Source organism: Leucopleurus acutus (genome assembly GCF_964270905.1).
Source record: "Leucopleurus acutus genome assembly, chromosome: 1".
Classification (NCBI taxonomy): Eukaryota; Metazoa; Chordata; class Mammalia; order Artiodactyla; family Delphinidae; genus Leucopleurus; species Leucopleurus acutus.
The window spans coordinates 171,475,703-171,500,792 of record NC_139142.1 but is presented as its reverse complement, the minus strand read 5'-3'; the positions used below and the strand labels follow the sequence as shown (position 1 = coordinate 171,500,792).

The window sequence follows — 25,090 nt, the reverse complement described above, 5'->3', positions numbered from 1 at the left end:
GGTCAGGAGACCTCAGGTGTCTGCCCTGCAGAGTCTCGGTTTCTTTGTATCTAAAGTGTGATAACAGCCCCCATCTTTTAGGATGGGCGTGAGCTTTAAATGAAATTATCATGCCCATGAATCACAGAGCTGGAGAGTACCCAGGTGGTCTGGTTCTAGCCAGGTGTACAGCCCGTTCAGAGGGTCTCACCAAAGAGAAACCTGCAGAGAAAGGCACTGCACCCGCTCCCCTACCCCCATACTCACATCATTGAAATGCTTAGTGGTTTTCATGATATAAGGGGTCCTTTCATTCTTTTCCAATTTCATCCATCCTTGTCCGAAGAACTCCCTGTAGGAAGAAAGGGAGAAACCCAGGGTGGATGAGGTTAGGTTTGCCTTGCTGATTTCTTTGCTTTGAGTTCTCTGCTTTTTGAAGTTGTCATTTCTGGGGAGTAACTTTCTGCAGAGCCCTGGAGAGGAAGGGACCCTGGGGTCAGGTCTAGCTCTGCCTCGTACCAGCTGTGTGGCTTTGGGTAAGCCCTTGATATCTCGGGGCCTCAGTGTCCTCATCTGTGAAACGGGAATAGTGACAATACTTTTCTTACAGGGTTATCGTGAGGCTGAAATGAGATATGGTGCGATGGGCACATCAGATCTTGTTTTGGATCTTGTTTCTGCATGGGAGAGCTCCCGTTTTAAAGTCACCTTGCAGAAGCTGGTCTGTAGAACAGGGAGGACAGAAGGCCACAAAAAAGGGCCAGATGGAAGTACAAAGGAGCTTGCAAGCCAAGCCAGCAGCGTGCTCTGGTAATGGTGACCTCATGGGACCATAGACCATCCAGGCCTCCAGGAGAAGCTCCTTATTTGATAGTGACTGTGAGAGTGACCTGGACGGTTCCATGGGCAGGAGGGAGCAATAACTGCTGTCAGAAATAACTGCTGTCTCTACACGCAGGAGATGCGGCAGGTTTCTAAAATGTCGACACTCTCTGTCTAGGTGAGGTAGTGCCCAGTCAGTGGGGGCCTGTGTGTGTGCCAGGTGGGGCTACCTTTCTGGAAAGCAGAGATCAGAAGTCCTACAATGATTCATAACCTCAGAAGCGGTGATTCCAATTTCAGGAAACTATTCTAGGACAATTGTCAGAAATTCAGAGACATACTTAGTTACAAGGAGGTTTACCCCAGCTTTAAATATAAAAGTGAAAACTGGGAACAAGTCCACGCCTTAGTGCACTGCTGGGGAATACTGTGCACTTATTAAAAACGGTGTCTTTACAGATACCATTTTGGTGTACCGTTAGGCGAATAAAGGGTGGTACAAAATTATGTAGGTGGTATAGTTACAACGAACAGCTGGGGGTGATTGACTACAGGCCAGAGCAGGTAACAACCCAGCCTTGGGGCTGCTTCAAAGTCCAGAGAGTCCCCCCAGAGTCTGCTCCTGCACATGCATACACACCGACACACACTCATGCGTGTGTGCACATTTGCTCACATGTACACGTGTGCACATATGTGAACACAGACTCCTTTTCTAGACCTCCAGGAAAGGAGCACCGAATTAGAGATGCTTCTGGAAAAGTGTGTGTGTGTGTGTGTGTGTGTGTGCGTGCGCGCGGGCACGCGCATGTAGCTGGTAGGTAAGGACGGAACTTGGGGACAGGAAAGGGGATGGGATCCTCTCTCATCCCTGCCGGCACATGCATTTTTGTTTCAAGCTGTGGAGGATCAATCCATGCAGCTCTGGAAATCTACTGCGCATGCTTCAGGGATGGGAATTCAGCCAAAGACGGTGCCCGAGGAGGAAGGGCGGGGTGTCTGAACCTGCACCCACTCACTCATAAGGGATCTTCTTGAAGACCAGGTGGTCCAACAGGGTCAGCTGCTCCGCGATCTCCAGGGCTGAGTGGTTTTCAAAGGGCTCGGCCTTCACGGCTTCAGCCTGAGAGGAGCAAGGTCCCAGTTAGGTCCATGAGGGACACCTTCTGGCTTTTTGGCCACTTCTTGGAGGGCATCTCCACCTCGATTCTGGTGAGTGGGTGGGTGGGGCGTGACTGGGGAGGCCCCCCGCCGGCAGACCTGCCGAGGGGAGATGAGGACGGGATGGAGGGGGCTGGGAGTCACTGTCTGTCGTGCCCCGTGTGTGTGTGTGTGTGTGTGTGTGTATACGTGCATGCGCAGGCCTGTGCTGTGCTTCAGGGTCACTCGTTTGGTCATCACTTGCCCCCAGAGCATGGACGAGACAACAGAGGCACCCAGAGATTAATGACTAGCCCACGGCAATCAGCCAGAAACAGGCCGACTGAGACCGGAACCCAGGCCGTCCGACTCCAGGCTGTGATCCGTCTCTCCCTTCAGGTCCTGTCTGGGTCCACAACTGGCTCCATAAAATTTCTTTTTTTTTTTTTTTTCTGGCTGTGCTGCATGGTGTGCAGCTTGTAGGATTGGTGGGATCTTAGTTCCCCAACTGGGATTGAACCCGGGCCCTCGGCAGTGAGAGCGTGTAGCCCTAACCACTGGACCGCCAGGGAATTCCCCATAAAATTTCCTTTTAACCTTCATTAGCAGAGAAGAACTCACCGGTGTGAGTGCTTCCTGGGACAGTGCCCCTGTCCTGCGCCCAGAAGACAACTGTCTGCCTTAGCCCTGGGTACCATGCCCCCGCCCCCAGGGCCACCATGGACACCACCTTTAAAGGTGACCACTACCTGAGCCCCCCAGTCAGGGGAAATCCTCAGCAAGCACTGGCGAGGGGGCCAGTGTCCCCACGGCAGGGATTAGACAAGAGGAGGCCCAGGGCACAAAGGCCTCTGGAAAGTCTGCTGGATCTGGGAGAGGCTGGAGGGAGCTAGAGAAAATAGGGGGAGGGGACAACTGTGCAGTCTTGGGAAGAGTCAGGACCAAGGACGCCCCTGTTCTCCCCCTTGGGGCCAACAGGGCTGCGAGGAAGGAGAGGGGCCAGCTACCCTGCCCAGAGGGCCCGGCCGGCCAGCTGAGCCCCTGGAAGCTGCACTGATCACAAGGAAAGTGGGGCGACCCTGAATCAAGGGAACAAGCCCCCCTCCTGGACGGAGTCTCTCCCTCCCACCCACTTCTCGGCAAACAGTCATCCAGAACTGCCCTGCCAGGTCCCTGCAAGACACCAGAGACAGAAAGACCAGAAAACACGTCCCTGGCTTCAGGAGCTCCAGTCACAGGACCAGAGCAGGGACAGAGTGCGGGAAAGCCGAGGAAAGGGCTCCTACTCCAGCCTCTGCGTGGTATGTGTGTGTGTGGTGTGTGTGTGTGGTGTGTGTGGTATGTGTGTGTGGTGTGTGTGTGTGTGGTGGTGTGTGGTGTGTGTGGTATGTGTGTGTGGTGCGTGCATGGTGTGTGTGGTGGTGTGTGGTGTGTGTGTGTGGTGTGTGTGTGTGGTGTGTGTGTGGTATGTGTGTGTGGTGTGTGTGTGTGGTGGTGTGTGGTGTGTGTGTGGTGTGTGTGGTGTGTGTGGTGTGTGTGTGGTGTGTGTGTGTGGTGTGCGTGGTGTGTGTGGTGTGTGTGTGGTGGTGTGTGGTGTGTGTGGTATGTGTGTGTGGTGTGTGTGTGTGTGGTGTGTGTGTGTGTGTTAGTGTGTGGTGTGTGTGTGTGTGGTGGTGTGTGGTGTGTGTGCATGTGTGTGTGTGTGGTGAGGGTCCATGCATCCCCCGACACAGTCGCCCTGGGCCAGGAGTGCTCTGTGCAGAAGCCCAGATGCAGGAGCCCAGGTGTGAGGGACACGATGCCAACAGGGGAGGACAAGTTCTCAGGAAGGCAGCGGGGACGTGGGGACGAGAGCAGCAGGTGCCTCCTGGGACACCGTGTTGCAGGGTCAGGAGGCTCATGGGGAGGAGCCCCCAGCCTCTGAAGCAGGGGCGGCAGGCGGGGAGCTCAGCCCACTCCTGAAGGCCCAGGATGGCTGAACTGTCAGGACCAAGGGCCAGGCTGGGCCTGGGGAGTGGCCTGCGAGCCAGGGTGGGGTGGCCCCGTGGCCGGGGGCACTGAGCGCTGTGGAGAGGCACAGAGGAGGAGTGCTGGGCAAGGAGGAGGGGCGGCTCCCCCTGCTTCCTCCTGGCGTGGCCAGGTGAGGGCTGAGCCTGGCAGCAGAGGCTTGGAAGGCCGTCACAGCAGGGAGCCCTTCTGCTCTCTGGTGAGGCCGTGGGGCCTCCTCCACAATGGACGTGCCCCTTGCAGGCCTTCTGGCCTCTGGGAACCAGGTCAGGGCCGGGGGCAGTTCGGCGGGCAGTGCTTTGTTCTGGAAGAGTCTCAGCTCTTCATGAAGGAACAAGAGGCCCTCAGGCTCTTGAGGGGTAAACATTCCAGTCGGGCCCCTACCGGGAAACAAGAGCAGAGTGTAGCTGCTCCCCTGAGCTTCCCTGCGGGGGGCACATGTGGCTTCCTGGGGTGCCAGTCCTGCAGTGCTGCTCTCAGGGGCCAGGGGCAGGCAGGGTGCCAGTGTTCCATGGATGGCCTCACCCGACCCCGAGCAGGGAGAACGAGCTCCAGGAGTCAGGAGAGGGGACAAGAGGGGAGCAGCGGGCTCAGAACCCAGAGGCCCAAGTCCTCACACTGGCTACTTGGGGCAGAATGGACGTCACTCGTCCAGCTTGAGAAGTGAGCCAGCGGGGGCTGAGGGGCCCGCACGGTCTCCACCTCCGGGGAGGTCGGAGTTGGCTTGAGCTTCCTTGGCGGCAGTGGTGGATGGCAGGGGCCTCGGGCTCTGGGGTGGCTCGTGGTGGCACGTCATCAACCTGGAAATAAAAGTGGGCCCAGCCAGGCCCTGGAAGCCCACAGACCATCGTCCCCTTCCACCGCATGGAACGCTACTGTGAGCTCTGCCCGGGGTCCCCTCATTTCTAGGCAGGTGGCCAACTGCATCCTGTCCCCTCCAGGTGAGGCAGTGTGGCGTGTGCAGTGAGTTCTGAGTGCGAACACCAGCTCCGTCACTTAGCATAACCTGGGCTGGGTCGCTCCCCCTACCCCTGCCTCAGCTGCCTCCTCCGGAAGGTGGGGATAATGATATAAACTTGCAGCACTATTGATAAGCATCTTTAAGGCACTAGCACAGCTCCAGCGCAGAGGGGCAGCTCATACACTGAAGGCTTGACTTCCTACCCTCCTCCTTCCAGGGACAATGCGACCAGAGAGAGTTGAGGGGTCAGGGGAGGGATGGGAGACAGAGGATGAAGAAAATGGAGGTGATGGTGTTATGGGTTGAATTCCCCACCACCCAAAAAAAGATATGCTGAAGTCCTAAACCCTGGTACCTATGACTGTGACCTTATTTGGAAATAGGTCTTTATAGATGTGCTCAGGTAAGATGAGGTCATTAAGAGTGGGCCTAATCCAGTATGACTGGTGTCTTTATAAGACGGGGAAGTTTGGACACAGGGACAGACATACACGGAGGGAAGAGGATGCAGGGACACCCATGGAGAAGATGGTCATGTGATTATGGAGACAGAGATGGGAGATTCACTGCCATAAGCCAAGCAACGCCCAGGGCTACCAGACGCCGGAAGAGGCCCAGAAGGGTCCTTCCCTAGAACCTTTGGATGGAGCACGGCCCCAGTGACACCTTAATTTCAGACTTCGGGCCTCCAGCACTATGAGAGAATAAAATTCTGTTATTTTAAGTCACCAGTCTGGGGTATTTGTTAGGGCAGCTCTAGGAAACCAATACAGGGGGTGACTGAACTCCATCAAGGGGTCGTTGGGTGGGGATCCTGGGAGCCAGGAGGCCAGGGAAGGACAGACTTGGCCAGTGATCAAGGGGGCAGGCCTGGCTCACCGTCTGTGTGAGCTCCTCCAGCGTGATCTGGCTGTCCCCCGGGTCATCCTGGGTCAGAGTCCTGTGGGACGAGAAAGCACAATGAGCCCCATGTGCTCAGTCCCCCCAGCCTTTGGGGCAGCACCACCCCCACCCTATCGCGCAAGACCCCAGGGTCTCGGTGCCCCCCATCTCTCTGTCTGTGCTCTGCCATTTCGTGCGCCAGGAGCCCCCTTTCCCCTTTCTTGTCACTGACTTCTTCTTTTTTTTTTTTGCTGTATGCGGGCCTCTCACTGTTGTGGCCTCTCCCGTTGTGGAGCACAGGCTCCGGACGCGCAGGCTCAGCGGCCATGGCTCACGGGCCCACCCTCTCTGCGGCATGCAGGATCTTCCCGGACTGGGGCACGAACCCGTGTCCCCTGCATTGGCAGGCGGACTCTCAACTACTGTGCCACCAGGGAAGCCCTGTTTGCCCATTTTACAGAGGAGAAAAACGAGGTTCAGAGAAGGAGCTTGCCCGAGGTCACACAGCGAGTCACTGTCTGAGCCAGCAGGGCTTGGACATGGGGCCACCTGACCCCTGACCTCCGTCAGGAGAGGCAGTCTGGGGCAGGAGGAAAAAGGACAGGTTTGGGGACAATTTAACTCAATTCAACAGACATTCCCTGAGCACCTAGAAACAGGGGCTTGCCGGTGCTGTTCAACAGAACCCTCCTCAATGATGGGAATGTTCTTTATGCTGCCCAGTACGGAGGTACCAGCCACCTGTGGCTCGTGTGACCAAGGAGCTGAATTTTATTAATTTATTTCTTTTTAATGAAATTCTTTTTTTTTTTTTTTTTTGTCTGGGTGGCATGTGGGATCTTCCCTGACAAGGGATGGAACCCAAGTCCCCTGCAGTGAAAGTTTGGAGTCCTAACCACTGGACCGCCAGAAAGTCCCAGAACTGAATGTTAAATTTTATTTAATTTTAATTAATTGAGATTTCACACCTATATGTCGCTAGTGGCTACCACGCAGGACGGCATGGGCTAGACAGGTGTTCGCAGTGGGTGTGGATGGAGAAGCAGACACCCTTCTTGCCTCAAGGGGCTCAAGGCCTGACGGGGGCAGGCAGAGGGGAGAACTGCACATGGATAGCCCACTCGAGAGCCTGGCTGCCCCGAGATCCTCCCAGCGCACCTGCCTGAGGCAGTCCTTCGGCCTGGGACCGTCCCTCCTCGCCTCCCTGCCTCTGGCCAGCCGTCCGGAGGCCGAGCACAGGGCCCCATCCCAGCAGGCCGACCTCAGCCCTTACCTGATGATGTTGGCTGCAGCCTTCCGCTCCTGGGTCAGGAGCTCCGGGTCGTGCATGACCTCCTCCAGGAAGCTGATCACCTTGCATTTGAGCTCGTCGTTGGTCTCAAAGTCCTGTGGGGAAGAAGGGAGGGCGGCTGTGGCTACTGTTCCAGCTGCCCTGGGGTGGTCCCGGCCCGGCCACAGGAGGAGGCGGAGGGTTCGGCTCCTGCCCACGGCAGGCTGCCCGCCTCACTCCCCTCTTCCCTAGCTGCCTGGCCGGGCGTCAGTGAAACCTCCAGACCCAGAGGTAGAAGGCGCTGGGCAAGATTAAGGACCATCCCTTGATCTTGACCGCTACACCCCTGGGCCAGGCTCTGGGAGGTATCCCTGCTGTAGACAGAGGTGGAGAGCAGAGGCCCCTCATCCCCTGGAATGTCCTAGGTCCCTCTGTAGGGGATCTGAGCAGGCCCTCCCGAGAACATCAGGGTGGCTGGCTCCTGGGGTCAGTGGCCTCGGGCTCCCAGCAGCCCGCCCCGGGGTTAGTCCCACCCACCTGAGAGTGCTTGGAGACCCAGTGGCGGAGCACATTCAGGACGCGATTGGTGGCCGCTCTGCGGATCACAAACTCCTTGTCTCCATTCCTCTGGTCGGGGGGAAAGCCTGGCGGCACATGTGGCAGACGCAAGAGTGGGGACGCGAGGATAAGAAACAGCACTGGCCTCTAGTCCAGACTCAGACCCCAGATCTGGGGAAGTCAGGCTGCCCTGCATGGCTGCTGGCGGGTGGGCTATGGGCAGGGGATGAGAAAATATGTGACAACCATCCCAGGTTCTGACCAGTGAGACTGGATGTCACAACTTCTCTGTGGACACCGTCCGTACACACCCGCCTCTCCCGGACCTTGGCACCTTTCAGGGGCTGCTGGAGGCGTCTGGCAGCTTCTCCAGACGGGGCCACACTGGATCAGAGCCCTCCGGGACCCCTTCTCTGCAGGACCAATGTCGTGGCAGTGGGAGGTGGTGGGGATGGCCGAGCTTCCCGTGGGCAGTGGGCTTGGCTCCGAGCAGAGGTTTGGAGTAGCAGAGGGGGTGGGTGGGGAGGAAGGGGCCTCCAGACAGGAGGCTCGGCACACAACAAGCCCTGGGGCAGCAGGCGCTCCACATTCGAAGGGGGACAAGCCCCTGGGGCCACGGCTGTCGTCACCAGCCGTGAGCGATCCCCCGTACCTGCGCTAGCCAGGGACATCCTCCGGTACTTCTCCTTGTTTGGGGCGCCCTCGTTGGCGCCTGCAGTTGCTATAGCAAAGGCGGAGGCTGCTGACAGGGCACTGCGGTTACTGTCCAGCTCGCGACAGGAGGTCATGACAACTCCATTATTATAAGAGAAGAGTGGGAACTCTGTGGAGAGCACGGAACCACTCGTCAGTTCTTCCTGGTCCAGCCCTCGGCTCAGGAAACCAGGGGTCCTGAGGCTAGAAGGGGCCCAAGACAGACTGGCTGTGCTCACTGCACCCATGGCTTGTCAGGCGGTGGCAGCGGGGTCTGTTCCCCTCCTGGGGTCCCCGGGAAGAGACACGCTCATGCCATGCCATGTCACCCCAGGGCTGCCTCAGAGTAGGGAAAGCCCCTGCCCCCCTCTGTTTCTCCTGAGTTGAGAAGGTCCCACCAACCGTCCACCCCTTCCATCCCTCTGCAGCTCCAAACCCTTTACCTCTTAGGCCCAGCTGGGCACAGCCCTGCTTGAGGACAGCATCGTGAGTTTTCTTCCCCTTTCAGTCTATTTGGAATGAACACATAACCTGTCCAGTGTCTGACATGGATAACTCATACTGACGGTCTCCCTGGCACGGTGGGGTGGAAAGAGCACCGCACTCTGAGTCCTCACCTCCTGTACTAGCTGTGTGGCCTTGGGTAAATTACCTAACCTCTCTGAGTCAAAATAATCTCTGGATAATAGGGATATTAACACCTGCTTCAAAAGATGGATGTAAAGAGGAAAGGAGTTAACACAGATGAAAGTACTTAGTATTGTGTGAAAAGCTGTATCTTATGGAAAAACCCAAATGAATTTTTTGGCAGACCCAATATATATGCCGTGGAATATCAATGCAATTAATAATAATCATTATTTTTTTAGCAGTAATAGTAGCAGAATCTCACTCCAGAAACCTTAAGCTTCAGCTTGTAAATCTCTGGAGAGCAATCCATCCTTAGGAGAAAGTAACAGCACTTATGCAGTGAGGTGCAAATGACTGACTTTAAAACTCAAAGCTGATTTCTGGAATTTGGCTGTCTGTGAGATCTGCTTCCGTGTACCTGAGGGGCTGTGGTAGGCCTGCAGTGTGTCTGGGCAGTTTCTCTCTGCAGGTGGGTGACCCTGTGACTTACTGGGTCTCCTCAGAGGGCCTGGGGGGTTGGGGGAGTTCGGGGTTCAGGCTGCACCTTGTATGTGGGACCAGGGGCTTCCATAAGCTTATGCCTCACCTTTGGGTACCTCAGAGCCCCCCTGTATGTGGGGAAGTGCTTAACGGGAACCAGAGACCCAGTGGCTCTCCGAGAACCCTCCAGGGTCATGAGTCTGAGACTCGGGTGGGCATCACCACAACCTCTCGGAGACTTTCCCCTTAGATGAAAAAACAGGAATGTCCCGGCCCCGCTGCAAGGTGTCGGATGTTATTAAAGAGCCTGGCCCAGAGCCTGACATGTAGCAGCAGCTCAGGAAACACCTTCTGAACCTGGATCTTTCCATGAATGAGGCCAAATCCTGGGCCTTCCTGCCCATCTGCGTTGGGTGGGTTAGGTAGTCTTGTCTGAGGTCAGGGGAGTGATTCTGCTGAGTTGAAAAGCAAGATTTACCAGCCGGTGTTGCAGCTCCCCCGGGGTCGTGAAGTGCAGCTTAGGAGTCACTCATAAAACAGAAGGCGTGACCCCCACTGGCCTTTCCTCAGCCTTACCCGCCAACTTCTCCCCGCCTGGATGGTACATGTCCTCTGGAATTGACCTGTGGTTTCGGATCGGTGGACTGTACCTGAGGAATTTTTGCTTTTGACCGATTTTGGTGTTGTTGGCGATTTGGCTGGTGATGTCTCAGTGTCACCTTCGTCACTCTGGTTTTGATCGTTATCTGACTCTTCCCTCATGGAGACTTCTGAGCCTGGGAGAAAAGAAGGAAACAATTTGATGTTTCTCAAATCGTCCATGACTTTTACATGCGGGTCTAGAATTTAATGAAGCAAACGGAGTAGGTTTGGCGTATACCTGTTGAGGACTGTATAATAGCTTCATTTGCCACGGGGCCCCATCAGACCTTTTACTTGCTGATGGACCTGTCAATCTCCAAGGTGGCTTTTGCTCTGCCAGGGCTCCTCAAACCTTAATGGGCACACCTGGGGATCTTGTTAGAATACAGATTCTGGTTCAGAGGTCTGGGGTGGGGCCCGGGAGGGGTGATGCCCGCGAGGCTGGTCCACGGACCACACTTTGAGTAGCAAGGTACTACGCCACGCCCCGCTTTTTTGGTGTGCGTGTGAAGCATCTTAGTTAGGGTGACCGTCTAGGATATAAAATCCTGCTTTATACCTCTTGTCCCATGCACCCGGTCACTATCAAAAGTGTCCTGGTTTGGACAGTCCCCCTGAATCTTGGGAGACTCATGGTTTTCACACTTCGGGGAAAGCAGATGAATTATATCAAAAGTCCAGCTCTGGCGTGGTGAGATCTTGGTCGAAAACTCTTCACCTCTCTGGTCCTCAGTTTCCCCAACTAGAAAGTAAGTGGAGTTACACCTGACCTTTGTGAGAAGCCAAAGAAAGCTATAGGTCTCCTCTTTAGAAAAGAATGTCCATATGTGTGCATGCACACACACACACACACACACACACAAACTCTGGTGCACAGTTAGACAGGTTCAGGGTCACCTGGATCACTGGTCAAGAAGCCCGGTACGAGGGGCTTCCCTGGTGGCACAGTGGTTAAAAATCCACCTGCCAATGCAAGGGACACGGGTTTGATCCCTAGTCCGGGAAGATCCTACATGCCGCGGAGCAACTAAGCCTGTGCACCACAACTACTGAGCCTGCGCTCTAGAGCCCGCAAGCCACAACTACTGAGCCTGTGCCCTAGAGCCCGCGAGCCACAACTACTGAGCCCGCGTGCCACAACTACTGAAGCCCACACGCCTAGAGCCCGTGCTCCGCAACAAGAGAAGCCATGACAATGAGAAGCCCGTGCACCGCAACGAAGAGTAGCCCCCGCTCGCCGCAACTGGAGAAAGCCCAAGTGCAGCAACGAAGACTCAATGCAGCCAAAAAATCAATAAATAAAATACATTTTTTTTAAAAAAAGAAAAAAGTGTGAGATGAGATGAGATGACTTCTCAGGACCGTCTCGCATCACATCTTGTCACGCGTCAGGCCTGGACTCACTGCAGGCTGTGGCAGATGGAGTTCTGGCCCCTTGACGTTGCCCTGCCAGGGACTCCGTCCTCCGCTCCTGCGGGACGGCATCTGGGGCTCTCTGGTTGGCTGTTACACTGGTTACTGACTTTCGGCTGCGCCTGTCCCCTATTTACTGTATGCGCCACAGTAAATGTCACTTGGTACCGGAAGCTCCTGGGGGCTTGACTCCTCCCCGGCTTTGCCATCTGCTGGTCGTCCTGCTGACTTCCCTCTTCTCAACTCAGAGGACAGAACTTCCGACCATCTTAAAATGTTTTTCAAAGGCCTCCTCCTCGAAGGCTGGGGCTTCCATCCAGCCCAGCGTTGTGTGTTCGTGTGTGTACACGCCTGTGTGTATGTATGTATGCACATGTGTGCTAACCAAGACAAGGCTGGTGTCACCCAGGATGTGGGCTGACCCAGCCTGAGACACAGTCAGACAATCCTCCCAACAAATGCCATTCTAGAATGGCATTGAGTGGGCTTCTGAGAGCAGGGAGGGCCGAGCCTGCCCGGCACCACCTCCGGCCACTGCCCCACACCCGGTGTTCCAGGTGTGCTGAGTTTCACGGTGTTGCCTGAACACACAACGTTTTTCCTTGCTTCTCAGTCTTGCCCACTCCATTCCCTTTGTCTAGAATGTTCTCCCTTCCTCCTGGTGACAAATCTAGATCTAATAGGTCCTCCAGGAAGCCTTCTCAGACTCTCCTGACGGCGTCCCCACTCCGTGCTCGGGGTCCCTCAAGCGCCCCTCTAACACCACATGCATCAGGCGCCCATGTTTCCGTGTCTGGTCCTGTTCCTCAGCCACACCGTGAACCCCGGCCTGCAGGAGCCCCATCTGATGCCCTCTTCTCTCCTAGGCCCTGACTGGGGCCTGGCCCAGGACACGTCCACTGCAGAGATGGACAGATACAAGGATGCAAGAGGAAGCTGTCATCAGGGCAGCGGGAGGGACACTCATCCCACCTCCTGGGCATCGCTGCCTGCCCCTCCCCCACCCAGGCTCTGCACTGCCACCACCATCTGGTCAGGACGCCCCAGCCTCCCGGTGGGGCTGGGCCGGCTCAGTGGGCCCGTGAGCAAGGGGCGGCTTGGCCCTCGCATCCACTCACTCTGTTTGCTGGGAGCTGAGGATTCCTCGGGCTTCTCAGCACTCATATCGCCCTCATCTGGAATCTTGCTGGCGAAGCTGCTGGACACGTACAGCTTGCTGGTGTCCAGCGTGGCCTTGCTGAAGGGCGACATGGCCGAGTACATGCTGGTGTAGCCGTTGGAGTTGCAGCTGAGGGCGGCCAGGTCCAGGGCCTTGCCGCCCGTGATGATGGGGATGTTTAGGGAGAGCTTCCGCCGGCGGCTCGGGGATGACGTCTTGGTGATGGACAGGGGTGGGGGTGAGGAGAACTTGCGGGTGGCGCGTGGCGACTTGGGGGGGTCGCCATACAGGAGCTTGTTGTTCTGGCCACTGGCAAACAAGAGCTCCAATGACCTGGGGGGAGGGCCAGGGAGGGGATGAAAACAAACGGTCAGTGTAGGCCTGGCTGCCGGCCCAGGCCTGGGGGTCCCCCGTCTCCTGGGGGGTCAGCGGGGCAGCAACGGCTCCCTCATCCTCATGCTCCCTGACCGCCGGGCTGGTCCTCTGAGTGGGCAGGTTTGAGAGGAGGCCACGCCAAAGGGGCCGGGTAGTTCAGTGGTCTGTGGCCAGGTGTCTATAGGCCCAAGTGTCCTGTTCCGGGAGGGGGCAGGGACTGTGGTGGCGCGTAGGCCTGCCTGATGCTCCCTCTTTGTATCCCTCTGGCCAGCAGCAGCAGCTGACCCGTGATGCTGCGGGTCTTCCTGACCTGCAGGCTTCTGAGAAACCTCTCTGTCCCCCGCACGGGCTCGGTGTCACCAGCACCTCTGACGTCCTCCTCACCCAGGTCCAGAGAGTTTACGGATGAAGCTGAGACTCAGAGATGGGAAGTGACTCATTTGATGCCTCCTGACGCTAAACCCAGTGTCCTTTCCAGCCCACCTGGGCGCTTGGTCAGCCTCAGGTGTAAACTCGGGGGGCAGGAGGCTCCCAGCAGCCCTGGCCATGCTCCTATCGCCTGCAGGCAGGGCCCACAGCTCAGGGCCAGGTTGGGAACAGGTGATGCATACATGATAACACAAACAGCAGCTCGTGTGCATGGAATGTATTCAGCATGGGACAGACCTCATCTCTTAATCCTCACGGTTGCCCCAGGGGGAAGGTGCTGGTGTTCCCATTTCACAGACAGGAAACAGGCTCAGAGAGGTGAAGGGGTTTGGTCAAGGCGGTACGGCTGAACCTGCCTCTCCCCACTACAGGCTCTGCCTGCTGGGTGGAATCCCAGGGGGTTCCCGGGTTCCGGCGGCGGGGGGGGGGGGGGGGGGGGGCGGGGCGGGTGGCCTGCTGGATCCCTCAGGAATGACCTCGATTGCCTTTCAGGCGTGACTCCATCCTGGATGGGGCAGTTTTTCCTGCTCTCTCAGAGCCCTGGGAAGCCGGCTGCTGAGGTTTAGCAGGTGAACTGCAGCACTGGGGGGGAGGGGACACGGAGGGGCTGGGGGAGGGGACGGAGGTGTACTCTGGGCAGCTGGCCTGCGGGCAGCAGAGGCGTGGGGCGGGGCGGGGCGATGGTTAGAGTCTGCAGGCCTCCCTGCCCCCGCCTTGTAACCTGGGCTCCCATTTGGGACCAGCCCGGCCCCCAGGCGGCCCTGGGAGCTGGTGTTGTAGAGCCGAGGCCCCAGCCCCAGCCTCACCCGCGGGGGTGGGTGGGGGGTGGGGGAGGACTTAGTGGCGTCCAAGGCGGAGGTTCAGGCAGAAAAGGAAAGCACCAGTTGGCCTTCCTCCTTTCCTGGCAGGCCCCTCCTGGAGCAGTGAGGTTGATCGGGGTCCCTGAACTTGACCAGCTGCTGGGTAGCCTCAGACAGGTCCTTCATTCCTCTGTACCTCACTTTCCCCTCTGCTGGGTGAGAATTGAAAGCTACCTTCCTCACCCATCTCAAACCGGGCTGCGGGTAGGGTCTTGCTGGGTTTGACCTGCCCCCGTGGTGCCTCGCTGGTACTACCCTTGGCTGGGTAATCATCTGGCGAGATGGGGGTAAAGGTCTTTGTTCACTTAGCTGGGTCCCCAGCAGTTGGACTGGTAAATGTTGAAGTTCTGAGGCTGGCTCTTTGGGCTGGCCCCGGGTCTCGGCCAGTCTAGCGCCTGACCCTGCCGTGTGGGATGTGCCTGCCCTTAGAATTCTAACCTGGCAGGGACCCTAGGTTCATAGTGACCCCACCAGGCCCCTCAAAGCTTGGCCGGGCTGGGGGTGGGCAGCTGAAGGCTGGTTAAAGCTGGGATGTGAGGAGGACAGGTGGGAAAGGAATGCAAGGGGGGCACCTCCGCCCTGCCTGTCACCCAGACTCAGACAGGGGTGGCCGTGTGGGCTCAACGAGACCAGGGCCCTGGGTTCAAGTCCCCACTTTGCCACAGACTTCCAGGAGCCCTGGGGCAAGCCTCTTGACCTTTCTGGTCCCAGTTGGCCCCCCACAGGGCTGAGCTGTGACAACACAGATGGAAAAGATGGCCTTGAAGCCAAGGCTCAGGTGGCCAGCCCTCCACAGGTGGAAAACCACCCCAAGTGTGCAAAAAGTGACTCTCTTCTTCAGAGCAGGATGTGGTCGCAGCAGAGAGGGGATAAGATTCTCTCTCTGTCTCTTTCTCTCCCTCCCTTCTTCCCTTGACTCCGCCCCTCCTCTTTTTTTCCTTTCTTAAATGGGGAAGGTGGGGAAACCCTGTCCTGTGGAGGAGACGACCCCCCCCAAACTCTACCCCACCCCAGGAGCCCGGGGTGGCAGATGGAGAAAGCTGGGTTCGAGAAGCATCGTCAGGCAGGTCAGCCCTCCCCGACCTCTTTGCAAAGGGCGGGCTTGGTTCCCGGGGCGGGGGGGCGGCCTCATCCCCCCAGCTCAGGTTCCAGCCCGCTGCCGAGCTTGGTCTCCCTCCTGGGCCCGGAAGCTGTGCGGGTCGGCCCGGGAGGAGGAGGCCTGCCCACCTGGCGGGGATGGCACTGATGGGTTTCCTGTAGATGGTGATGAGCTTGTCCAGGACCACGACGGCGGTGGTGAAGACGCGATAGGAGTGCAGGAAGGTGTTGAGGAAGTCGATGCTCAGGAAGCGCAGGTCCGTCAGCCTCTCCAACAGCCGCTCCACGCTGGCATACCGGATCTGCAGCACTTTGCAGGAGTTCATGGTTTTGCTGAAGCGAATGTCCACGTCATCACAATATAAGGAGGCGTCGGACCTGAGGAGGGAGGAGGGACCGAGAAGGCACTTGGGTCTGAAGGTGTCTGAGTCCGTGGCTGTCTCCCCGACCGGGCTGCGAGCTCCCCGAGGGCTGGACCACGGCACACCCATCACTGTCTCCCCAGCGCACCAACAGCCAAGGATGGAGGGACGGATGAAGGACGGGGTGGCTTGTGACGGGAACAAGCAAAGCTTTGGAAGACTGACGTTGAGGAAAAATGGGCTGCAACTTCTTTTTCCCAGTAATACCTGAAGACCTGACATTATAAAACTCTTAGAAATGCTGGATGAAATATAACAAACTTAAAAATAATGTGCTGCCACGTTCACAAGCTATGAAGAAAGTCCGTTCACACAAAAGCATGGACACACATATTCAGAGCAGCGTTATTCATAATTGCCCCAAAGTGGAAACAACCCAAATGTCTATGAACTGATGAAAGGATAAACAGAATGTGATCTACCCATACAATGGAATACTATTCAGCCATAAAAAGGGATGAAATACTGATACATGCTACAACATGGATGACTCCTGAGAACATGCTAGGTGAAAGAACCTAGTCACAAAGGTCCACACACTGTAGGATTTCATTTATATGAAATATCCGGAAGAGCCAAATCTAGAGACACAGAAAGTAGAGTGGTGGGTGCCAGGGGGTAGAAATGGGGGGAACTGGAAGTGGCTGCTAATACGCATGGGGTTTCTTTTTGGGGTGATGGAAATATTCTGGAATTAGACAGTGGGGATGGTTGCACAACACACTGAATATAGTAAAATCCACTGAATTGTACACTTTCAAATGGTGAGTTTTATGTTATATGAATTATATCTCAATAAAAAAAAAAACAACTAGGGGCAAAAAATATACGGGAAATTTCCAGGGGCCAAAAATGAAGAGAAATTTGGAAACCAGTTGATGCTTCAGCTGCCTCTAGGGCATCTGTTGCTCTTGGAAACCAAGTGCCTTGGTTTCAACAGAGAAGTAGACCAGGCCTGGGCCTGCGGGTGGAGGGAGTTGGAGTGAGACCCCCATGGAAAGCTGGGACCCTTGAAGGGTTATAGGCTCAGTGAAAGGGGGCCTAGAAAAATCTACCCACCAGGAAAGGAAGATTACAAGTTTTCTGTTTTAGCCCAGGCTGTGAGGGGGGAAGCATGGGGAGAGTGTCAAGCTCCCTTGAGAGTGTATTATTTGCCCTTCCAGTGGTTTTGGAAGACAAATACCTACTATCTTTGTGGTCTGGGAAGCCCAAAGAGTATTAGTGTAGTCACAGGATGTAATGCTCTTGGGGCAACTGGTGGAAAAAATGCAAGAGGGGCATCTTGGAGGGGCATCTGTCAACCAGGCTCTACAAGACATGCAAAGATAAACCCCCCACTGAAAATGAGCTCACAATCCAAAACTAAAAACTACATGAGCAAGTGTCAGCAGATATGACGAATAGCTCAATTCAATTCCCAAGGGTCTAATATTTTTCTAAGTCTAAAAGTCTTACACATTTTTGTTACTAGTTGCTCCTGCTGCCAGCAATCTGCTGACATCTCTCCTCCCTTAGTTATGAAGAGCTACACCTCCGGCCCCCGTGCCAAGGCAGGGCAGAATCCTTAGCAGTTTATTCAACCTTCTCAGTCTTTGTAGAGGGAGGTCATCTCCTCCTTGACCTCACCTCGCTGCTTCTTAAAGTATTAGGGTCAATTAACATAGCCTGCGTTACATCAGCTGGACTAAAAGGGAAACCCTCAGGGCTGAGCAGTCATCCTGGATTAGATCTATCAAAGTCCTTCATCTCTGGCCAAAGTGAGTTTTGCATCGGGTGAGGGTATAACCCAAGCCAGAGCAATCCAAGTCCTTTTCTGGGACCTTCCAAATTGGATCTGGTGGCAGCAAGTCCCATTCCTTTCAGGCTGCCAACACGTGAGGACAGGCGTCTGGTGGTCAACCAGACCATAGTGGGCTGAGGACCTGAGGGCTGAGCTGGGTCTGAACATCCACAGGTCTCTCTTCTTTCAGTTTGAAAAGAGACAATCCTGAAGAAACAGGAATGATTCCTTCTAAGGTAGCTTTGCTGCAAGACACAGAACATTTTAGAAAACACCTGTTTTATTTTTCACCAAGATTCAGGAGAATATATGTTGCATTGACCGAACCGCAAGAAGCAACCAGGAAGAGGAAATCATCTGAGATCGGAAAGATTTCTTGGAAACGAAAGACAAGAGTGTTGAATCAGAGGACATGAATGCAAGTAACAGCAGATGAGAGACTCAGAAAATCAAATGAGTGACACAAGAAGCCAACTTGAGAAATTTTCCCAGAATGCAGAGAAGGTGGAGAGGTTCAAGTGAGGAGAGAGAATGTAAGCGGCATGGAATAGACAGACAGGGATCCAGCCAGTTGACTACAAACCTCTAAAGGAAGAAGAAAAGTTGCAGAGAAGCAAAACTGAAAGACAGTGGGCAGGAGAAAGTACTTGCAGATGGGAAGGACGCAGTGGCACCATCCCTGGAGAGCTGCCCTCGGCCCTTGGGTGAAAGGACTCCCTTAACTCAAGCCAGGTCCCCACCATGGGACTGCACCTTCTAGAAGGACAGTGCAACTCCTCACACACCATGGATCCCGAAGCGTCCAGCCTAGACCTGACATCCTCAGTGGTGATTATTGGACCCCTCTGGCAAGGGTTTGCTTTCTAGCACCTTCTTTTTGGGCTCCTTCTGCCACTGGAGGGGGGTAGAGAAAGTGAGAAAAGCCCTCCCTTTTCTTTTTTTCCCAAGGGTTAATGGAATTTTTTAAAAAGATTTATTATTATTTTATTTATTTATTTATTGTTTTTTTTGTTGTTTTTTTCAGTACCATGCAGCATGCGGGATCTTAGTTTTCCGACCGGGGATCGAACCCGAGCCCCCTTGCATTGGGAGTGGGGAGTCTTAACCACTGGACCACCAGGGAAGTCCCAAGCCCTCCCTTTTCTATCAACCTCCCTTGCCCCCTTCTTCTCTGTCGCAAGCCTCACAATCATTGCTGGTGATGGTGCCTCTGGCAACTCCAATGTTACGTAAACCTATTCTGGACTTCAGTTGCCCTATCTGTAAAATGGGACTGCACAATAAAGCAGTGATAAAAACAGCTTTTATCCTGGATACCAGTTCTGCCAGACTGGGAGTAACTGCCTGGGGCTGTGTTGACCATTACAGGCTCAGCCTTAAAGACTGCCGTGACCCATTAGTAATGTCTGCCACGGATTCCGGATTCTGATCCAAATGGCTGGCTCGTGTGTTAGATATGTACCAGCCCTGCCAGAAGGGGTTTTCGGTCCCTCACAACACAAGCATCTTTTGACTGTAAATTCAGCCCTGCCTCTCTCTTTGCTCTCCCAATACTTTTTTTTTTTTGAGATTTTTTTTTTTTGACGTGGACCATTTTTAAAGTCTTTATTAAAATTTGTTACAATATTGCTTCTGTTTTACGTTTTGGTTTTTTGGCTGCAAGGCATGTGGGATCTCAGCTCCCTGACCAGGGATCGAACCCATATCCGCTGCACTGGAAGGCGAAGTCTTAACCACTGGACCTCCAGGGAAGCCCCCCAATACTTCTTTTTTTTTTTTTTTTAATTTATTTTATTTATTCTTTTTTTTTTGGCTGTGTTGGGTCTTCGTTGCTGCGTGCGGGCTTTCTCTAGTTGAGGCGAGCGGGGCCTACTCTTCATTGTGGTGTGCAGGCTTCTCACTGCGGTGGCTTCCCTTGCTGTGGGGCACGGGCTCCAGGCACACAGGCTTCAGTAGTTGTAGCACATGGGCTCAGTAGTTGTGGCTCACGGGCTCTAGAGCACAGGCTCAGCAGTTGTGGCACACGGGCTTAGTTGCTCCGCGGCATGTGGGATCTTCCCGGACCAGGGCTCGAACCCATGTCCCCTGCATTGGCAGGTGGATTCTTAACCACTGCGCCACCAGGGAAGCCCAACCCCCCAATACTTCTTGATGAAACTCCAAGTGGCATTCCTGTCTCCCAGGCATCGAGAGGCCTGGGCTTGATTGGAAAGGGCTTCCCTCTTCTTCCTTCTGCAGGGGGAGTGCCCCGCCTTGGTCTACCTGTCCTTGAGGTCACATGTTGGGGCAGAGCCTCAGGACCCAGGGCAGATGGAATGAGACTTCTTGGATCTTTGGGCTGCTGGTGGTTGATGACCTTCATTCTCTGGGACCTTCCTTTCAAACGCTGCCACTAGCATCTACCCACCAGAGGGCCAGGATGCAGTGTGTCGGGAGGGTAGCAGGAATACTCAGGGTGCATGGGACTAAATGTTTCTTTGTATTGCAAACCAAAAATCAGGACGCTCTTAATTCAGTCTGACAACAGGGTGGGGTATCTGAAATGGGAACCATGCCAGAAACTCAGAGGCTTACGGGGAACACATCTAGGGAATGTCCCCCCAGCCACGGACCCTCCAGCTATACCACTGATGCCTTTTTCCAGGCAGGCTCTCTGTTGCCACTCTATCCCTGGCCACCAGGGGGCGCCCGTCACCGCCTTGGGTGCAACGCTAACACCTACAGAAGAAAACCCAGCTCCTCACCTGTCACGTTACTATGATCTGACTCCTGCCCACCTCTTCAGCCCGCTGTATTGTTTAAGAAAATACAGTTGTGCTATAAAAAATAAGAGAAACAAAAAAGGAGGACAGACGAAGGAGCAAACAGCTTGTGAGCCATGGCAGGCATATATATATACACTAAGTAAAGCATTCATGTCCCCGATGTAAATAGGAGGGGTGGAAGGACCAAGCGTGCACTAAATAAATATTCAAGCTACACTTAATATTCATGAGACGTAGCGTACACTCAATATTCATGTCTTAAGTCAGCCACCCACTGGCGACATCCATTCTGACCCTCTACCCTCTGTCCCAGAACTATAGATAAACCTGTAGGTCTTCTTCAGTCTAACTGGTGAGCTGCCACTGTGGCCAGACATACTTGCCCCGACTTCTCAGACAGAGCAAGCGTGTGCCCTTGGATCCACTGATCAAGCTTCAACTCTGGTCCTTGTAGCTGCTCCACCAGCAAGGAAGGTAGATGGGGCAGGGAGAGAGGCTGGACAATGGCCACGGTGTAACCAGCTCATGCAACTACGTGTAACAGGCACTAACCTACTATCCCTTCTCTTTCCCCTGGTTTCTCACTAAGTGTTTAAAATTGATTCACTAGACCGTGTGGTTAAGCATCTTAATTGGGTCTGCGAGCCTTTCTGTTCCAAGACCTCTGGGAGAGTTTATCTGGTAGTGAACTTGGAGGTCACAATTGCATTAAGGTTATTTCCCACAGGACATACCACTCTCCCAACCCTGCAGCCCCATGGAACGTGTTATCATTCCCCAAACACACCATGTGCTTCGCTGCCTCTGCGTCTTTGCACATGCTGTTCCCTCTTCCCAGGATGCCCTTCCCCCTCCACCATATAGCAAACCCTGACTTATCCTTTGAGGTCAGTTCTGATGTCCTCTTCTCGGGAAAGTCTTCCCCAGCTGTGCCAGGTGAACGAGTCACTCATTCTCTGAACCCTCGTTCGTAGCATCATACAAATTCTATTCTGTAGCACCCGCTAGCGTTTTACGAGTTCTGTGTGTCTCTTTCTCTCACTAAATGGAGAACTCCCTGAGGATGGAGGCCACGTCTGCTCATCTCTGCTCCCTGGCGCCCTCACAGTGGGACGCTGCCCATGGGCTACTCCTGCCAAGGAGGCCACGCTTAAGTCTGGGAGCCGACAGGTCCTTGGAGTTGTCACTTTGACCTGGATATTCCATTCCCTTTATCACCATCATAGTTTAAAATGCTGTTATTTTTTCTTTCACAGGTGAGTTTATTTTGGTTTCATCTGCTCACTTTTACTGCCTCAATACGCACTCTTTGCAGAAGGTAAGTAGGTGCCCACTATACATTTAAGCATCATTCTACATGTGGTTTTTAAAATTCATCGTTGAAACAAATCCAGGAGGTAGGCTGGTGGGTGTTATCATCTCCCACTAACAGGTGAGAGACCCGAGCTCAGACATGTTAAGTGACTTGTCCATAGTCATACACAGAGCAGAAGCTGTGGGCCGGGGCTCGTGCCTTCAAGTCCAGACCTTCCTTCTGGGCTCCAGCACCTTCGGCTGTTAAACAATGTAGCCATGGGGTGGGGTGGGGCTACTCCTCATAAACTCAGCCGGATGCTTGAAAGCTCTGGCGTACACGACCCTGCCTGGGCTAGCTCCTAGCTGCTGGCATGCTCGCTTCATCAGGCCTGCTGTCGAAACGGGATGGGTGGGACCTTTCACACCCTCACTACATAATGGCCTGCAGTTCCCCCGAGTGTGCATTTCAAGTAGCAAAGAGGCAGTGGGTCCCCAAGGTTTGCTTTGGGCAGGACAATACACCTGGGGTCGGTTAGCTGGGTCCTGGCGTATGCCAGGTGGGCAGAGCAGCCGGGAATTCAGCGGTTCAGATGGAGGCCAGGGAACCAGTGGGCCACCTAGGGGGCACCGTGAGGGGGTCAGGCGAGCAGATGCTGGAGGAGAAGCAGGGCTGGTGCAGGCCAGGAGGCTGCGCTGCCCGGCGGGGCTCAGAGAGCTGAGCTCAGCAGGATGGCAGCCCCCTCGCCCTTCCTCCCTGGCATTGCCCAAACAAAAGAAAAATGGTTATTAAAAAAAACAGAGTGCATGAAATGTCATTCCTGATGTTCTACTTTAAACGAAAATCCACATTTTCAAGACAAACAACTACAAAAACTAAACCAAAGCCATCAACCAAATAGAAGTTAACTGAAATCAAACACCTAACGCGCCCCAGAGATGAACCCCGGCATCTTCTGAGCCCCTTGTGGTCACTGTGTGGCTCTCGGTCTCTGGAGCTCAGCCCGGACAAGAGGGGGCTCAGGGCACTTACTTGATCATCTGCGGCACAGTGACCTTGGAATTTTCCTCAAATGCGTTCATCATGAGGCCATTGCACCGGATGTTATCCACGCACTGGAATCAGAGAGAGGACCCCCGGGTCAGAGCCTCCGTCTCCGTTCCGAGACCCAGGCCCAGCAGGGGTTCTGCCGAGCGAGGCTTCGCAGGCCCCGGCCTGACGCAGGGTCAAAGGGCGTCGTCCAGGCAAGGGCAGGGTCAACGCACAGCATCCCTTGGGTTCTGATGTGAAGTCAAGTCCCCAGCTCGGTGACCTTTTGGGGATGTACTCGACTTCCCTGGGCCTTAGTTTCCCTACCTGCAAAATGGGGATAATGATTCCTACCTCCTCAGGCTGTTTGCAAAAGTGGAAGTGTCCGACCCTGGCCACTCTGTGGCTGACCTCTGAGGTCCAGCACTGAGGACAAGATCAGATCCACAGTGACCTGGGGCCTCTGTCCTGGGAGGCCGGCTCAGCGGGTGCCGTCCTGCCCCGCCCCCCCCCCCCCCATCCTCTGCTCACCACAGTGCCCACATCCTGAAGCCACAGACGGTTTTCCATAGTAAAAATCCTGCCTGAGGGTGGCAAGGCTGCCAGCACTAAGGGAGGAGATTGTACATTTTACTCAGCCTGTGAAAAAAATTCAAAATCCAAATCTTTCTTTGAATAAACAGTACGCACCCAAACAAAAAGCAAAGACACAGAGATACATCACTTCTTCCTTCTCATTGCCCCCTGCCCCAAGCTCTCACATTTCTGCGAAGAGAGGGTCTCTCCTTGGCCCGGGCTATGGGGTACTCTGCAGGGTCACATCACAGTATCTTCTGGTTTTGAGGATATGTACGTGCGGGTAGGGGCCAAGGTCACCGGGAAGTGAGAGCAGAGAGGCGGGCACAGTGGGTCAGGGCCAGGACCCCTAGTTTTTCGCGGGCCCCAGAGGAAGGCTTGTGTCAGTGGCCCTTCCCAGCCCACTTTCTCCACCTGCACACTCTGAGACTCTCTTTAGCTCTGGTTCGCCTGGCCACCGATCAGAGCTGCCTGGAGGCATCAGTGGGCCTGGGGGTCCCTGACGCCTGGTGGTATCAGCAATGCCGCCCTCAAGAGGACACAGGCCCGGGGGGTACCCTCCAGGCGAGCAGCCCTGAGCCTTTGATGGCTCCCTGAGCCATGCTCAAGCCTTCCAGTTTTTCAGTTTTCTCCGGGGCACGCTGGTTGGTTTCTTTTTTTTTTTTTTTGCAGTACACGGGCCTCTCACTGTTGTGGCCTCTCCCGTTGCGGAGCACAGGCTTCGGACACGCAGGCTCAGCGGCCATGGCTCACGGGCCCAGCTGCTCCGCAGCATGTGGGATCCCCCAGGAACCGGGGCACGAACCCGCGTTCCCCGCATCGGCAGGCGGACTCCCAACCACTGCGCCACCAGGGAAGCCCTCACGCTGGTTGTTTGAAGCTGGGAGGGCAAGACTGAGAAAGAGCAGACGTCTGCTACTAGTTGTCCTCACCCTGCCACACTGCAGGGCGGCGCGCTGGGCAGGCAGGGCAGCCCAGGTGTGAGGCCTAAAAATGAGGGGCAGGGAGTGAGTGCGGGGACTGCCCTGAAATACAGTAAAGGCTCTGCCCCCCAGTTCTCCATAAACACAGCTCCCAGGCCCCCTCCCCAGAAAGGGGACATCTCCAGCCTCGCTGCCCCCTTCCTCCCACTATCAGCTGCTCTCCTAATACTCTCCTCCACTGTGCAGAGAGCAGGCAGTCCGGAGAGGTTCCTGTGCTCCTGGGACGGGGCTGGGCTGACCCATTGCAGGCCCTGGCTGGGCCCAAGGAGAGGCCTGTCCTGGGCCAGCAGCCCGGTGCTGCCGACAGCCTCTTTCCAGACTCAGACCTCTGTCCTGGTCCTGCAAGTGACCGCAGCCCTCTGGGTCTGCTCTCTGGTCCCTGGGAGGTCTGTGCTTCCTGTGACTCTCCCAGTGGGGTGGCAACCCTAAGGCTGGTGCAGGCAAACCTTCCCTCCAGCAGAGCGGACTCCGGGCTTTGCGGGCCCTTTGCTTTCTCTCCTGGCTCTGCTACATCCAGCACCCTTGGGTCACGGTGCTCAGAATTTTCTGTGGTACCAATGGCCTGGGGTGTGTGCCGAAACGTAGGTTCCCAGGCCTCGTGCCAGAGACTTGGATGTAGTAAATCTGCAGGGGACCAGAGGGGAGCCCAGGAATCTGGAGTTTTAAAAACTGCCCTAGGGACGATCCAGATGCAAGGGGCTCCCAGACCACACTCTACGGGGGGCCCAGGGGACTCTGCGAGCTGGACAGCTAGCTGGGCTCAGCCTTGGTTGGCAGAGATACTCGCGTCTTTTCCATTAGAACCCTGTAGCTGCCTCCCGCCCCCCACCAGCTTAGGCATGA

The 25,090-nt window shown here is 55.2% G+C and overlaps 1 protein-coding gene across 4 annotated transcripts in view; it reads right to left on the bottom strand.

Annotated features, from left to right (window-relative positions):
* The window catches only part of RASGRF1 (Ras protein specific guanine nucleotide releasing factor 1), a gene marked incomplete at both ends in the record, with an annotated part of 102,555 nt that overhangs the window by 18,257 nt on the left and 59,208 nt on the right, over positions 1 to 25,090 (bottom strand). The window contains 10 exons of one of the 4 annotated variants that reach the window (XM_082844021.1): positions 247 to 331; positions 1,821 to 1,924; positions 5,789 to 5,849; positions 7,065 to 7,177; positions 7,599 to 7,705; positions 8,272 to 8,442; positions 10,073 to 10,198; positions 12,596 to 12,969; positions 15,528 to 15,776; positions 22,692 to 22,774. In XM_082844021.1, the coding sequence (XP_082700147.1) occupies positions 247 to 331; positions 1,821 to 1,924; positions 5,789 to 5,849; positions 7,065 to 7,177; positions 7,599 to 7,705; positions 8,272 to 8,442; positions 10,073 to 10,198; positions 12,596 to 12,969; positions 15,528 to 15,776; positions 22,692 to 22,774 (1,473 nt within the window). Of the gene's footprint in view, positions 1 to 246; positions 332 to 1,820; positions 1,925 to 5,788; positions 5,850 to 7,064; positions 7,178 to 7,598; positions 7,706 to 8,271; positions 8,551 to 10,072; positions 10,262 to 12,595; positions 13,036 to 15,527; positions 15,777 to 22,691; positions 22,775 to 25,090 lie in introns of all 4 variants that reach the window. The other 3 variants (XM_082844023.1, XM_082844024.1, XM_082844022.1) reach the window with 3 other exon arrangements.